General features: G+C 41.3%; 1 protein-coding gene across 1 annotated transcript in view; it reads left to right on the top strand.

Moving 5' to 3' along the window:
• Positions 1–825: 825 nt before the first annotated feature.
• The window catches only part of ADAMTS19 (ADAM metallopeptidase with thrombospondin type 1 motif 19), a 446,085-nt gene continuing 434,313 nt past the window's right edge, over positions 826–12,597 (top strand). Inside the window, exons 1-2 of the mRNA XM_066341625.1 lie at positions 826–924; positions 1,504–2,147. Coding sequence (XP_066197722.1) covers positions 831–924; positions 1,504–2,147 — 738 coding nt within the window. The 5' untranslated portion in view covers positions 826–830. The remainder of the gene's footprint in view (positions 925–1,503; positions 2,148–12,597) is intronic.

Below are 12,597 nucleotides of genomic sequence, written 5' to 3'. Positions count from 1 at the left end.
ACCTCCGCCGGGGATGGATGAGTGGGTGCGGTGTAAGGATGCAAATCGGCCTGCCAAAGTAGCCAATCAGGAGCCAGGTGAGGAAATTTGGGTCTCCACCCCATCTCTACCCGGCTTGTGAGCGCGTGTGCGGTGCTCTGGAACCTTTGTCCCGCAGAGTCACACTTGGCGGGCAACCTTGGTCCCTTTTTCTTGTCGGATCTGTTTTTTATCTTTTCTTCTCCACACCCTACTTCTCGTGTCGAGTGTCCCTCTCATCCCAGCACAAATTCGCTCTTAAGCCGCTGCGGTGAGAGCCTGCAGAGCTCCAGTCTCCAGGCGTGTGCGAACTTTGGCACATCAGGTTGCTAGGACTGTGGCACCAACCCCTGGCAGTTCGGCGCGGGTGCAGGCGGCGAGCCTCGACTCGGACGTTACGGCTCTCTTGCCCACGCAGGGCACTCCTCCCTCCGTCTCCAGCAGGGCTGCCCGCCTTGCGCTTGCCGGCTCTCGGCTGACTGTGGATTGGTCCTGTGGAAACTCCTGCAACGTCCAGAACACAGAAAATAGACTCAGCACCTAGTTCGCCAGGGTGCCGGAGAGCTGCGGGGTCGTGGCGCTGCCTGCCCCCGCTCCTCCCCCCACCCCACCCCCGCCTGTGCTTGGGCAGACTCTCGGAGTCACACCACAGAGCACCCCCCCCCCCCCCCCCCCCCCCCCCCCCCCGCAGACAAAGGGCCTGGGCAAACTCGCCGCCCGGCCTCCTTGCGCTCCGGGGAGGCGGCGGCGTCTGCGGTGGATCGCGAGGGAGGCGCGCGCGGGGCAGGGAGCGGCGGCGGCTGGAGCGCGGGATGGGGAAGAGCCGCGAGATGCGCCTGGCTCACCTATGCTGCTGCTGCTGCCTCCTTTACCAGCTGGGGGTCTTGTCGAATGGGATCGTTTCAGGTAAGTTCTGCCAGGACTTGTGGCTTGCTTTCCAAGGTCCCCAGCGGAGACCGGGGACACACGGGTCGGCAGGGCTGGTGCAACCAGTGCGCAGCGAGCAGAGTTCAGTGGGGAGCAATAAAAATAGCGTGCAGGTGCCAAGGAGGGGGTCAGGGGGTTACAGTCTAGAGCCAAGCGCCATTCTCCATGTCTTTCTTTTAACCATCCTGAAAGGATTTGTTTTCTTCTATGAGAGTAGTGATATTTGCAAAGGTACGTTTACAGCACCTGGAGGAAAACTGGGAAGTCCATAAATGGATAGCTCTGCTCTGGCATGTATTTAAGAAAATTATTTAATTGTGCTGGAGTCTTTGCACCTTTCAACAACCAAGTGCTGTCACCAGACTTGACTGCCCCACTCCCTCTCCCCTCCTCCACCCTATAATCGTACTTTTATTTTGAAAACGCTGGGACCTGTAACCTGATCGCAAGGCTTCAGAGGTTGCACGAGTTTCAGGGTCTAGACGGGTGGTCTCCAACGAATGTGAGCCTGGGCATGCTTGTGCACTTTCAGCCGCGCTCTGTCTGCCCCGCCTGCAGGGCTGCAACTCTCCCCGGACCGTGAGGAGTGGGAAGTCGTGTTTCCTGCGCTCTGGCGCCGGGAGCCGGTGGACGCCGCAGGCGGCAGCGGGGGTAGTGCGAACCCAGGCTGGGTGCGCGGCATCGGCGGAGGCACCCGGACGCAGGCGGCCAGCAGCTCCCGCGAGGTGCGCTCCGTCGCCCCGGCGCCGGCCGAGGAGCCGGCGGAGGGCTCTTCCGAGACCCAGCCCCCACCACCGCCGGGGGGCGAGGAGGACGAGGAGCTCGAGTCGCAGGAGCTGCCGCGCGGATCCGGCGGGGCTGCCGCCCTGTCCCCAGGCACCCCGGCTTCGTGGCAGTCGCCGCCGCCCCCACAGCCGTCCCCGTCTCCGCCCCTGGCCCTACAAGCCGAGCCGGAAGGTGACGAGGTGCTGCTGCGGATCCCGGCCTTCTCCCGGGACCTCTACCTGCTGCTCCGGAGAGACGGCCGCTTCCTGGCGCCGCGCTTCGCGGTGGAACAGCGGCCGAGTCCGGGCCCCGGCCCCAAGCGGGTAGCCGCCGCTCCGCGCCCTCCAGCGCCACCCGACGCTGCCTGCTTCTTCACCGGGGCGGTGCTGAGGCACCCCGGCTCGCTGGCCTCTTTCAGCACCTGTGGAGGTGGCCTGGTAAGCGCCCTCCTCCCCACTCCCCACCCACCTCCCCCTAGACCAGGTTTATTTGCATGCACCTCACCCTGTTCCAGAGTGCCCGGCCCTAAACTTCACCTTCACCGTAGTGCCCACCGCCACCACCCAGGAGTCTGCACTGCTTACCTTGCAACGAGCGTCCCCAGGGCAGTTAGTGAACCTCGAGGCTCATTGGATGAATCAGTGGCCTTTTCCTTCCAGATGGTTATACATTTCTTCCCAATACTATGGGAAACTGCCTCCTTGTAACTCTTCCCCCTTGTTTTACTTCTTTTTGTTTTCCAAAATAAGCCCACCACGTGATGTCTTTCAGGAAATTGGAAGACAACCAATCTGCTCTCTGCTGAGTCTCCTCCATGTGTGCCCCCCACACCCAGTTTCTCATCTATAATCTTATAGTTATTTTTTTTATGCCCTACTTTAAGCTTGTCAGAACGGTTCTCTAAATTACATTCTGACAACTGCCTAAAATTTAAACACATCCACAACCACATTGGACAGCTGTTCACAGTTCCAGCGAAGGACAGGAATTGAAAGACCGGGAGCTGCTGACCTTAGAATCTAGTTGATATTCACAGGGTTATGGTTCCATGATGTAACATTAACTGTTCTGAGGTTTCCATTTTATCTGATAATAGCTCCTTTCCTCCTGTCCACTCCATGGGGGAAAGTCGCAAGCCTGAGAGCCTTGCTGAGATTGGGCCTGTTTGAACTGGAGAGCGAAAGCCATCTGCTTTGTCTGAAATATGGAGATCATTGTTTGATCCCTCCCCCCCCCCCCTCGCCCTGAGGCAGGGTTTGGGATAATTGTTACCTCCTGTAAGTTGTGATAAAGTATACATAGCATAAAAGTTACCATTTTAACCATTTTTAGGCATCTGCTTCAGTGGCATTAAGTCCACTCAGCCTTCATCACCATGGCCTTTACTATTGGTTTAAGGCAAAACCCACAAAATATTGAAAACACACATTTGATTTGTTCATATTAGCCATTGATGAAATCCTCAAGGACTCGTCTGAAAGCAGCCTATTTGGAGAAAAATATAACCATAATTATTTAATCTTTTCCAACCTACTTAATTTTTTTGGATCTAATTTTCTCTATTTGTAACAGGAAATACCAGCACAATCAAAGCTACCCAAAGCTATGAAATGGAGAAAGATGGTTAAAAATTCAAACAAAATGAAACTGGAAATTTTTACTTATTAAATTACTGGACAGGGATATATTTCATCAGATGCTCATAATGATAAATATATAAATACAATATGAACATTTTTAGCCACAAGTGAAAAAAATTTTCATGGAAAACTCACATGAATGGCTTTTAAAAAATTTTTTTGTGAAACTGTTGTTGGAACACTTCACTGGGGAAAACATTTTGTGGGGATTTCATTGTCCACTAGGTTTTGGGCAGGGATTAAATAATTACATATAGAAAGTCTTGGTGTGATGGAAGAAATAGGGGATAAAGCATTTCACTGTGTTGAAATGTGGGCTTTTGGTCAGATTTTCCAAATGAGCTATGCCTTTTCTCCATACTTAGGGAGCAAAGTTAGAATTATGAGTAGGTTTTTCATAGACTGAATAGGAGTTTGACATACCTCCCTGTTTATCACATTGGACTTCTACTCACTTTTCCTATTAGCCACATATGTATATGTTCTGAACTGGGAAGTCTTTGTTATTGAGGAAAACTGACATTGCCAGCAATACAGTAGAGCAGTCAGACTTTGAGTAAAAAGTTAGGCAAATAGCCAAAAAGGGTGAATTTGTTACTCCAGACTCTACCTTGCCAGCCTTTCCCCTTGTGAGGGTGGGTTAGGAAAAGGAGAGCATAAGTTGTTATCTGAGCTCTAACATTGGCTTGTTTTCTGATGATCTGCAAATCCCCTACCTTTCTGGGATTCAGTTTTCCTAAGTAAAATGAGTGAATTGGATGATTTCATTAAAAATTGAATGATAGAACTAAAATTCAACTGGATGTTTAAATGTATTTTCGGTCCTGTGTTAGGGGCTCACAGATTAGGAGAAAGACATCATCTATAAGTAGATATGACATGGGTCATTACAAAATGATGCATCAAATATGCCTGAGGATAAGTCCTGCTTGGGGAGTTAGAGAGACTTTGCAGAGTTTAATAGGATTTTTAAGCATGGTAGGCTTTCTCTGGGCAGAAAAAAGCTGAAGAGGGTTTCAGCTAAAGGGAAGAGACTGAGTGGAGATGTGGAAGTACATTGTGTACCCAGAGAATAAAAACACCTCCTGTGACTTGGCCAGAAGGTGCAATGGGCGAAAGGCCCTCAGACAGCTGGTGAGAACAGAGCTTAAGGTCATGTGTCACTGTTAGCACAGGACCACACTTTTGTTCCCCTCTCCAAAATTCTGTAATCCTGGAATGCTAATATGAGGAATCATGATGTATTTCTATTAGGGGAATTATTTATAAATCACCCGCCTTTAGTTTGCAACAGTAGTTTTCCTCTCAGTCAGTAGACCATCTGATTGTCATCATGGGGACGAGCAGATCACTGAGGGTACCTTCCCTTCTCCTCTTGGTAGCTGTGCCTACTGGGGCCTGAACTCCTCCATCCTTTTTGGGTTGTTACATATTTGAAACTATCCACAAGTCTTTTTCAAAAGAAATAGATAATGAGCTGTCCAGTATTGCAAAGTGGTGAACATTTATGAGATTGGCCATTCATTCTCCGGATATCAATCTAACTTGTGATAGGAAGGGAAAAGTGCGAGAATGGAGAATTTGGATGCAGCATCAGGGGCTGCCTTTTCATAGTACTTCATATTCCTGGGTCTCATTTTCCCTATTTATAAAGTGCACAAATTGTATTATATATCTAGCAATTGATATATAAAGTGTTCTTATTATTTCTGTTTCTCCTTAGTCTCTAATATTGAATGACAATCTGATTTGAGCTATATATTGACTTAAGATATCAGAATGCTAAGCAAGTGAATGTGTACTGAACAACTCCTGTGAGCAAGGCATTGTGCAGATTCATAGACTACAACACAATGAAGAAGTCTTGGTAGGTTTCAAGGAGCTGCCAGCCTGGCCTGCCAGTCACAGATGTCAGCAGGGAAATATAACAGGATGCCCCAAGTGCTATGATGGTACTCTTGTTCGTCTCTTTTCATTTCCACAACATCATAAGATACCTGATTTTTAGTAGGCACCCAATAACAATCAACTAAATAAAATACAGCATATGTAGCACTTTATTATGTTTTAAATAACAAGCTCTTAAAAATGCAAAAAAGCAACAAATTAAATTCCACGAGTGCACCAATTATAATCCCCCAGACTTAACACAATACTTACACACACACACACACTGCTCTCTAAGCAATGGGTCATGGTACACCAGTCAGGACTGTTGAAATGACTATCAGTCTTTTAAAAAAAAAATTTATTTATTTATTCATTTTTAGAGAGAGAGATGAGAGAGAGAGAGAAAGAGAGAGCGAAAGCGGGGTGGAGCAGAAAGCATCAACTCCCATATGTGCCTCGACCAAACAAGCCCAGGGTTTAGAACTGGCGACCTCAGCATTTGAAGTCAATGCTTTGTCCACTGTGCCACCACAGGTCAGGCGACTATTAGTCTTTTTTAGGTTACTTTTCCAGGGTGATTAAGAGTGACTGCTAAAACTTGACTTCAATGTAGAGTTTTATACAGTAATCATTTTGATTAGCTCTTGATACAGATTCTGCAGCCTTCAATTTTTTCTTTTTGCAGTTTACTCTCTTACTTGAATGAAAGTATTTGATACCTTGGCAAGTGTTGAACACTTAAATATTTGGAGGTACCTGTTTTGGACCAGGTATTTTATCAAATACCAGCATGAAAGCAGGAGGGGGAGGCTAGTGCCCAGCCAGGAGATCTGGGGTGGACGTGGAATCAGCATCCAAATGGAAAGGGTAGGATTGCAGCCCACACATCTACCTTCTTTGTTCATTCCAAATTTTAGGAATGACAGAAAAGATATTCTAAATAAATCTAAATCAGTATTATAACAGGATGTTATCAGATCATCATGCATTTTGAATATTTCTTGAAAGATGAACAGTTTGGATTGGATTAATGGAAAACATATACACAGTTATTAGAAAACATCTGTGAGTGGTGGGAGCTGTTCCCGGGAGCTGCTGTACACACTAGGCAGAGGGGCGTCCCAGACAACTTTGTGCCTTTCTCTGATTCCAGCTATGCCAACAATCAAAGGCCAATTGCCTGTCCCGAGGCAGGAACAAAGAAAACAAACAGATTTCCCAGGCATGTTGGTGACACCAGAGGATAAAGAAACTTCCACTCTAAAAAGATGAGTTATTGGCTCCTTGTATCCAGTAGAAAGTCCCACCTGTTTTATCAGGTAACAGGAGAGCTGGGTAATTGAATTAGTCAACAGATAGGCGAGCAGGGAAACTGAAAATAGGGGCTGACACCCAGGAATACCTTTGGAGAAAATGGACCTTGTAAAAGAGAGCCATCAAACTCTGCTTAATTAATACATGAAGCAACAAAATTAATAGAATGAACAGAATACTTTAACAGAAGAATAAAGTGGACATATATTCATGGAAAAGTAGATTTAAAACCAGAACAACTTTTATGTAGAAAATGATTAGAGACAATGAAACTAAAATTTTTGATCATTGTAATTGAAAACTTGATAGATGAACTGATTAGTAAGTTTGTGATCTTAGAAGATCAAAAGCAGAAATTATCCCGGAACACAGTTCAAGGGAAAAATGGATACAAAATGTGAAAGAAAAGTTGTGAGCCATAAATCATAGATCTAGATGGTCCAAATTTCTTTAATAGTTAATTTTAAAAATAGGTTACGGAATAGAATTTTTAAAATGCATGCAGTGTATCCTAAATATTTAATTCAAATTTAAATCATCAAAGCATACATTCGCCAGCCGACCTATGGATGGAAAGTCATGTCCTAGTTATTCCTCTGAGTGTAAGAAAGATAACTAGTGTTCAGGTAAGCCTTACTCAGTGTGCACCAAGCCAATTTCCAATATAGGTTTCTGTATTTGGAATAAAAATTAAAGACAAATACAAGGCAATTTATGTGTAGAATTCTAGACTTTAAATTTTTTTTTAAACTTTTATTTATTTTTTATTAAACATATTGGGGTAACATTGGTTAATAACATTATACAAATTTAAGGTGTACAACTTTATAATACAACATATATATACTCTATTGTGTGCTTACAACCCAAAGTCTAGTCTCCTTCTGTCACCACATAGTCTACCCCCTTTACTTTCATTTCTCTCCATCCTTTTGCTTCTTGTAATCACCTGTCATTGTATCTATGAGTTTATATTTTTGATTATTTGTTGCTTTTTGTTTTGTATATCACATATGCATGATATCATATGGTTCTTATCCTTTTTTGTTGACTCACTTTGCCTAGCATAATACTGTCAAGACCTATCCATGTGGTCACAAATGGCAGTATTTCCTCTTTTTTTATTAATTTTAATGGGGTGACATTGATAAATCAGGGTACATATGTTCAGAGAAAACAGCTCTAGGTTATTTTGAGATTTGCTTATGCTGCATTCCCATCACCCAAAGTCCAATTGTCTTTCGTCACCTTCTAACTGGTTTACTTTGTGCCCCTCCCCTCCCCAACCCCCTCCCTCTCCTACCCCCCACCCCGTAACCCCCACACTCTTGTGCATGTCTCTGAGTCTCATTTTAATGTCCCACCTCTGTATGGAATCATATAGTTCTTAGTTTTTTCTGATTTACTTATTTCGCTGAGTATAATATTATCAAGGTTCATCCATGTTGTTGTAAATGATCCGATGTCATCATTTTTTATGGCTGAGTAGTATTCCATAGTATATATGTACCAAAGCTTTTTAATCCACTCGTCCTCTGAAGGACACTTGGGCTGTTTCCAGATCTTTGCTATTGTGGACAATGCTGCCATAAAGATGGGGGTGCATTTCTTCTTTTCAAACAGTGCTATGGTGTTCTTGGGGTATATTCTAACAGTGGTATAGCTGGGTCAAAAGGCAGTTTGATTTTTAATTTTTTGAGGAATTCCCATACTGTTTTCCACAGTGGATACACCAGTCTGCATTCCCACCAGCAATGCAGGAGGGTTCCCTTTTCTCCACATCCTCGCCAGCACTTATTTTGTGTTGTTTTGTTGATGAGCGCTATTCTGACTGGTGTGAGGTGATATCTCATTGTGGTTTTAATTTGCATTTCTCTAATGATTAGTGATGTTGAGCATTTTTTCAAATGCCTGTTGGCCATCTGTATGTCCTCTTTGGAGAAGTGTCTGTTCATTTCTTTCACCCATTTTTGATTGGATTGTTTGTCTTCCTGGTATTAAGTTTTACAAGTTCTTTATAAATTTTGGTTATTAACCCCTTATCAGATGTATTGTCAACATATATTCTCCCATTGTGTAGTTTGTCTTTTTATTCTGTACTTATTGTCTTTAGCTGTGCAAAAGCTTTTAGTTTGATATAGTCCCATTTGTTTATCCTGTCTTTTATTTCACTTGCCTGTGGAGATAAATCAGCAAATATATTGCTGTGATAAATGTCAGAGAGCTTACTGCCTATGTTTTCTTCTAAGATGCTTATGGTTTCACGGCTTATATTTAAGTCTTTTATCCATTTTGAGTTGATTTTTGTGAATGGTGTAAGTTGGTGGACTAGTTTCATTTTTTTTCAGGTAGCTGTCCATTTTTTTCAACACCATTTGTTGAAGAGGCTGTCTTTACTCCAATGTATACTCTTATCTCCTTTGTCAAATATCAGTTGTCCATAAAGGTATGGGTTTATTTCTGGGTTCTCAGTTCTGTTCCATTGATCTATATGCCTGTTCTTATGCCAGTACCAGGCTGTTTTGAGTACAATGGCCTTATTGTATAACTTGATATCCAGAAGTGTGATACCTCCCACTTTATTCTTCATTTTGAAGATTGCTGAAGCTATTCATGTTCTCTTTTGGTTCCATATAAATTTTTGGAATATGTGTTCTATATCTTTGAAGTAAGTCATTGGTATTTTAATTGCTATTGCATTGAATTTATAAATTGCTTTGAGTAATATAGACATTTTAATGATGTTTATTTTTCCTAACCATGAGCATGGTTTATGCTTCCACTTGTTTGTATCTTCCCTGATATCTTTTATCAATGTTTTATAATTTTCCGAGTACAAGTCTTTAATCTTTCTGGTTAAATTTATTCCTAGGTACTTTATTTTTTGGTTGCAATGGTGAAGGGGATTGACTCTTTAATTTCTCTTTCTGACAGTTCATTTTTGGTGTATAAAAATGCCTCTGATTTCTAAGTATTAATTTTATATCCTGCCATTTTGTTGAATTCATTTATCAGGTCTAGTAGTTCTTTGACTGAAATTTTAGGGTTTTCTATATACAATATCATATCATCTTCAAATAATGATAATTTTACTTCTTCTTTTCCAATTTGGATGCCTTTTGTTTCTTGTCTGATTGCTGTGGCTAGGACTTCCAGAACTATGTTGAATAAGAGTGGTGAAAAGGGGCACCCCTGCCTTGTTCCTGATCTTAAGGGGATTGCTTTTAATTTTTGCCCATTGAGTATGATGTTGCCTGTGGGATTGTCATAGATGGCCTTTATCATGTTGAGGTATGTTCCCTGTATTCCCACTTTGCTGAGAGTTTTGATCATGAATGGGTGCTGGATTTTATCAAATGCTTTTTCTGCATCTACTGAAATTATCATGTGGTTTTTCTCCTTCCTTTTGTTTATGAGATGAATCACATTGATTGATTTATGAATATTGTACCAGCCTTGCCTCCACAGAATAAATCCCACTTGAACATGGTGTATGATTTTTTTCATATATTGCTGGATCCGGTTTGCTAATATTTTGTTGAGGATTTTAGCATCTATATTCTTCAGGGATATTGGCCTATAATTTTCTTTCTTTGTGTTGTCTTTCCTGGTTTTGGAATCAGTATTATACTCGCCTCATAAAAGGAGCTTGGAAGTCTTCATTCCTCTTGCATTTTTTGAAATAGCTTGAGAAGGATAGGAGTTAATTCTTCTTTGAATATTTGGTAGAATTCACTTGTGAAGTCATCAGGCCCTGGACTTTTCTTTATTGGGAGTTTTTGACAACTGTTTCAATCTCATTTGTTGTAATTGGTCTGTTTAGGTTTTCTGATTCTTCCAGATTTATTTTTTGAAGATTATAAGTTTCAAGGAATTTGTCCATTTCATCTAGGTTGTCTAGTTTTTTGGCATACAGTTCTTCATAGTATTTTCTTACAATATTTTGTATATCTGTTGTATCAGTTGTTATTTCTCCAGTCTCGTTTGTAATTTTATTTATTTGAGTCCTCTCTCTTTTTTTCTTGGTAAGTCTGGTTAAAGGTTCATCTATCTTGTTTACCTTTTCAAAAAACCAGCTCCTGGTTTCATTGATCCTTTGTATTGTTTCTTTAGCCTCTATGTCATTTATTTCTTCTCTGATCTTTATTATTTTCTACCTTCTACTAGCTCTGGGCTTTACTTGCTGTTCTTTTTCGAGTTCTTTTAGATGTAGGGTCAAGTTGTTTATTTGAGCTTTTTCTAGCTTCTTGAGGTATGCCTGTAATGCTATGAACTTCCCTCTCAGGACTGCTTTTGCAGTGTGCCATAAATTTTGAGTTGATGTATGCTTGTTATCGTTCATTTCTAGGAATTTTTAAATATCTTCTTTGATCTCATTGTTAACCCATTCATTATTTAATAACATGCTATTTAGTTTCCAAGTGTTTGAGTATTTTTCAGTTTTTCTGTTGTGGTTGATTTTTAGTTTTATACCATTGTGATCAGAGGAAGTGCTTGATATGATTTCAATCTTCTTAAATTTCTTGAGACCGTTTTTGTTTCCTAACATGTGGTCTATTCTAGAGAATGTATCATGAGCACTTGAGAAGAATGTATATTCTGCTGGTTTAGAGTGAAAAGTTCTGAAGATATCTATTAAATCGAGTTGATATAGTGTGTCCTTTAAGTCTGCTGTTTCTTTGTTAATTTTCATTCTTGAGGATCTATTTATTGATGTTAGTGGGGTATTGAAATCCCCTACTGTTATAGTATTGCTGTTGATCTCAACCTTTAAATACATCAAAGTCTGCTTTATATATTTAGGTGCTCCTATGTTAGGTGCGTAGATATTTATAATGGTTATATCTTCCTGTTGGATTGCTCCCTTTATCATTATGTAGTGACCTTCTTTATCTCTTACTGTAGTCTTTGTTTTAAAGTCCATTTTGTCTGATATAAGTATTGCTACCTCAGCTTGTTTTCATTTCCGTTTGCCTGAAATATTTTTTTTCCATCCATTTATCTTTAGTCTAGGTGCATCTTTTGTTTTAAGGTGTGCCCCTTGTAGACAGCATATGTATGGGTCCTGTTTTCTTATCCACACAGCTACCCTATGTCTTTTGATCAGATCATTTAATGCATTTACATTTAAGGTTATTATTGATATGTAATTGTTTATTGCCATTTTATTCTTTAAAATTGTATTCTTTTGCTATATTCTTTTTCTCCTTTGATCTGTTTACAATAGGCCCCTTAGCATTTCTTGCAGCCTTGGTTAGGTTGTAGTGAATTCCTTGAGTTTTTTTTTTGTGTGTGGAAAGCTTTTTATTTCTCCTTCAATTTTAAACGATAGCCCTGCTGGATAAAGCAGTCTTAGTTTTAGACTCTTGTTCTGCATTACTTTGAATATTTCTTTCCATTCCCTTCTGGCCTCAGTGTTTCTATTGAGGAGTCGGAAGTCATCCTTATGGGGGCTCCTTTGTAGGTGATAGTCTTTTTTTCTCTAGCAGCTTTTAATATTTTCTCGTTATCACTTAGCTTTGGTATTTTAATTATGATGTGTCTTGGTGTTGATTTCTTTGGGTTTCTCTTTAATGGAGTTCTCTGTGCTTCCTGAACATGTGAGATGTTTTCCTGCTTTAATTGAGGGAAGTTTTCAGCTATGATATGCTTGAACAAAGCCTCTATCTCTTGTTCTTTCTCTTCTTCAGGAACCCCTATGATGCGGATGTTATTTCTCTTCATGTTGTCACAGAGCTCTCTTAAAGTTTCCTCTGACTTTTTGAGTCTCTTTTTCTTTTCTGCTCTGCTTCCATTCCTTTATTTATCATGTCCTCTAACTCGCTGATTCGATTCTCAGCTTCATCCATCCTGCTTTTCATTCCTTCCATTGTGTTCTTCATTTCTGATATTGTATTTGTTATTTCTGACTGATTCTTTTTTATTATTTCAATTTCCTTTTTTATATTTGCTATCTCTTTATTTAAGTGTTCGTAATAGCCATCTATTGTTGTTCTAATATCTTTGACCATCCTAACAATTGTTATTTGAAACTCTGCATCTG

This window comes from Saccopteryx leptura, chromosome 6 (assembly GCF_036850995.1).
Source record: "Saccopteryx leptura isolate mSacLep1 chromosome 6, mSacLep1_pri_phased_curated, whole genome shotgun sequence".
NCBI classification, from domain to species: domain Eukaryota; kingdom Metazoa; phylum Chordata; class Mammalia; order Chiroptera; family Emballonuridae; genus Saccopteryx; species Saccopteryx leptura.
The sequence above is the reverse complement of the archived record's forward strand: the minus strand, read 5'-3'. Positions and strand labels throughout refer to the sequence as shown.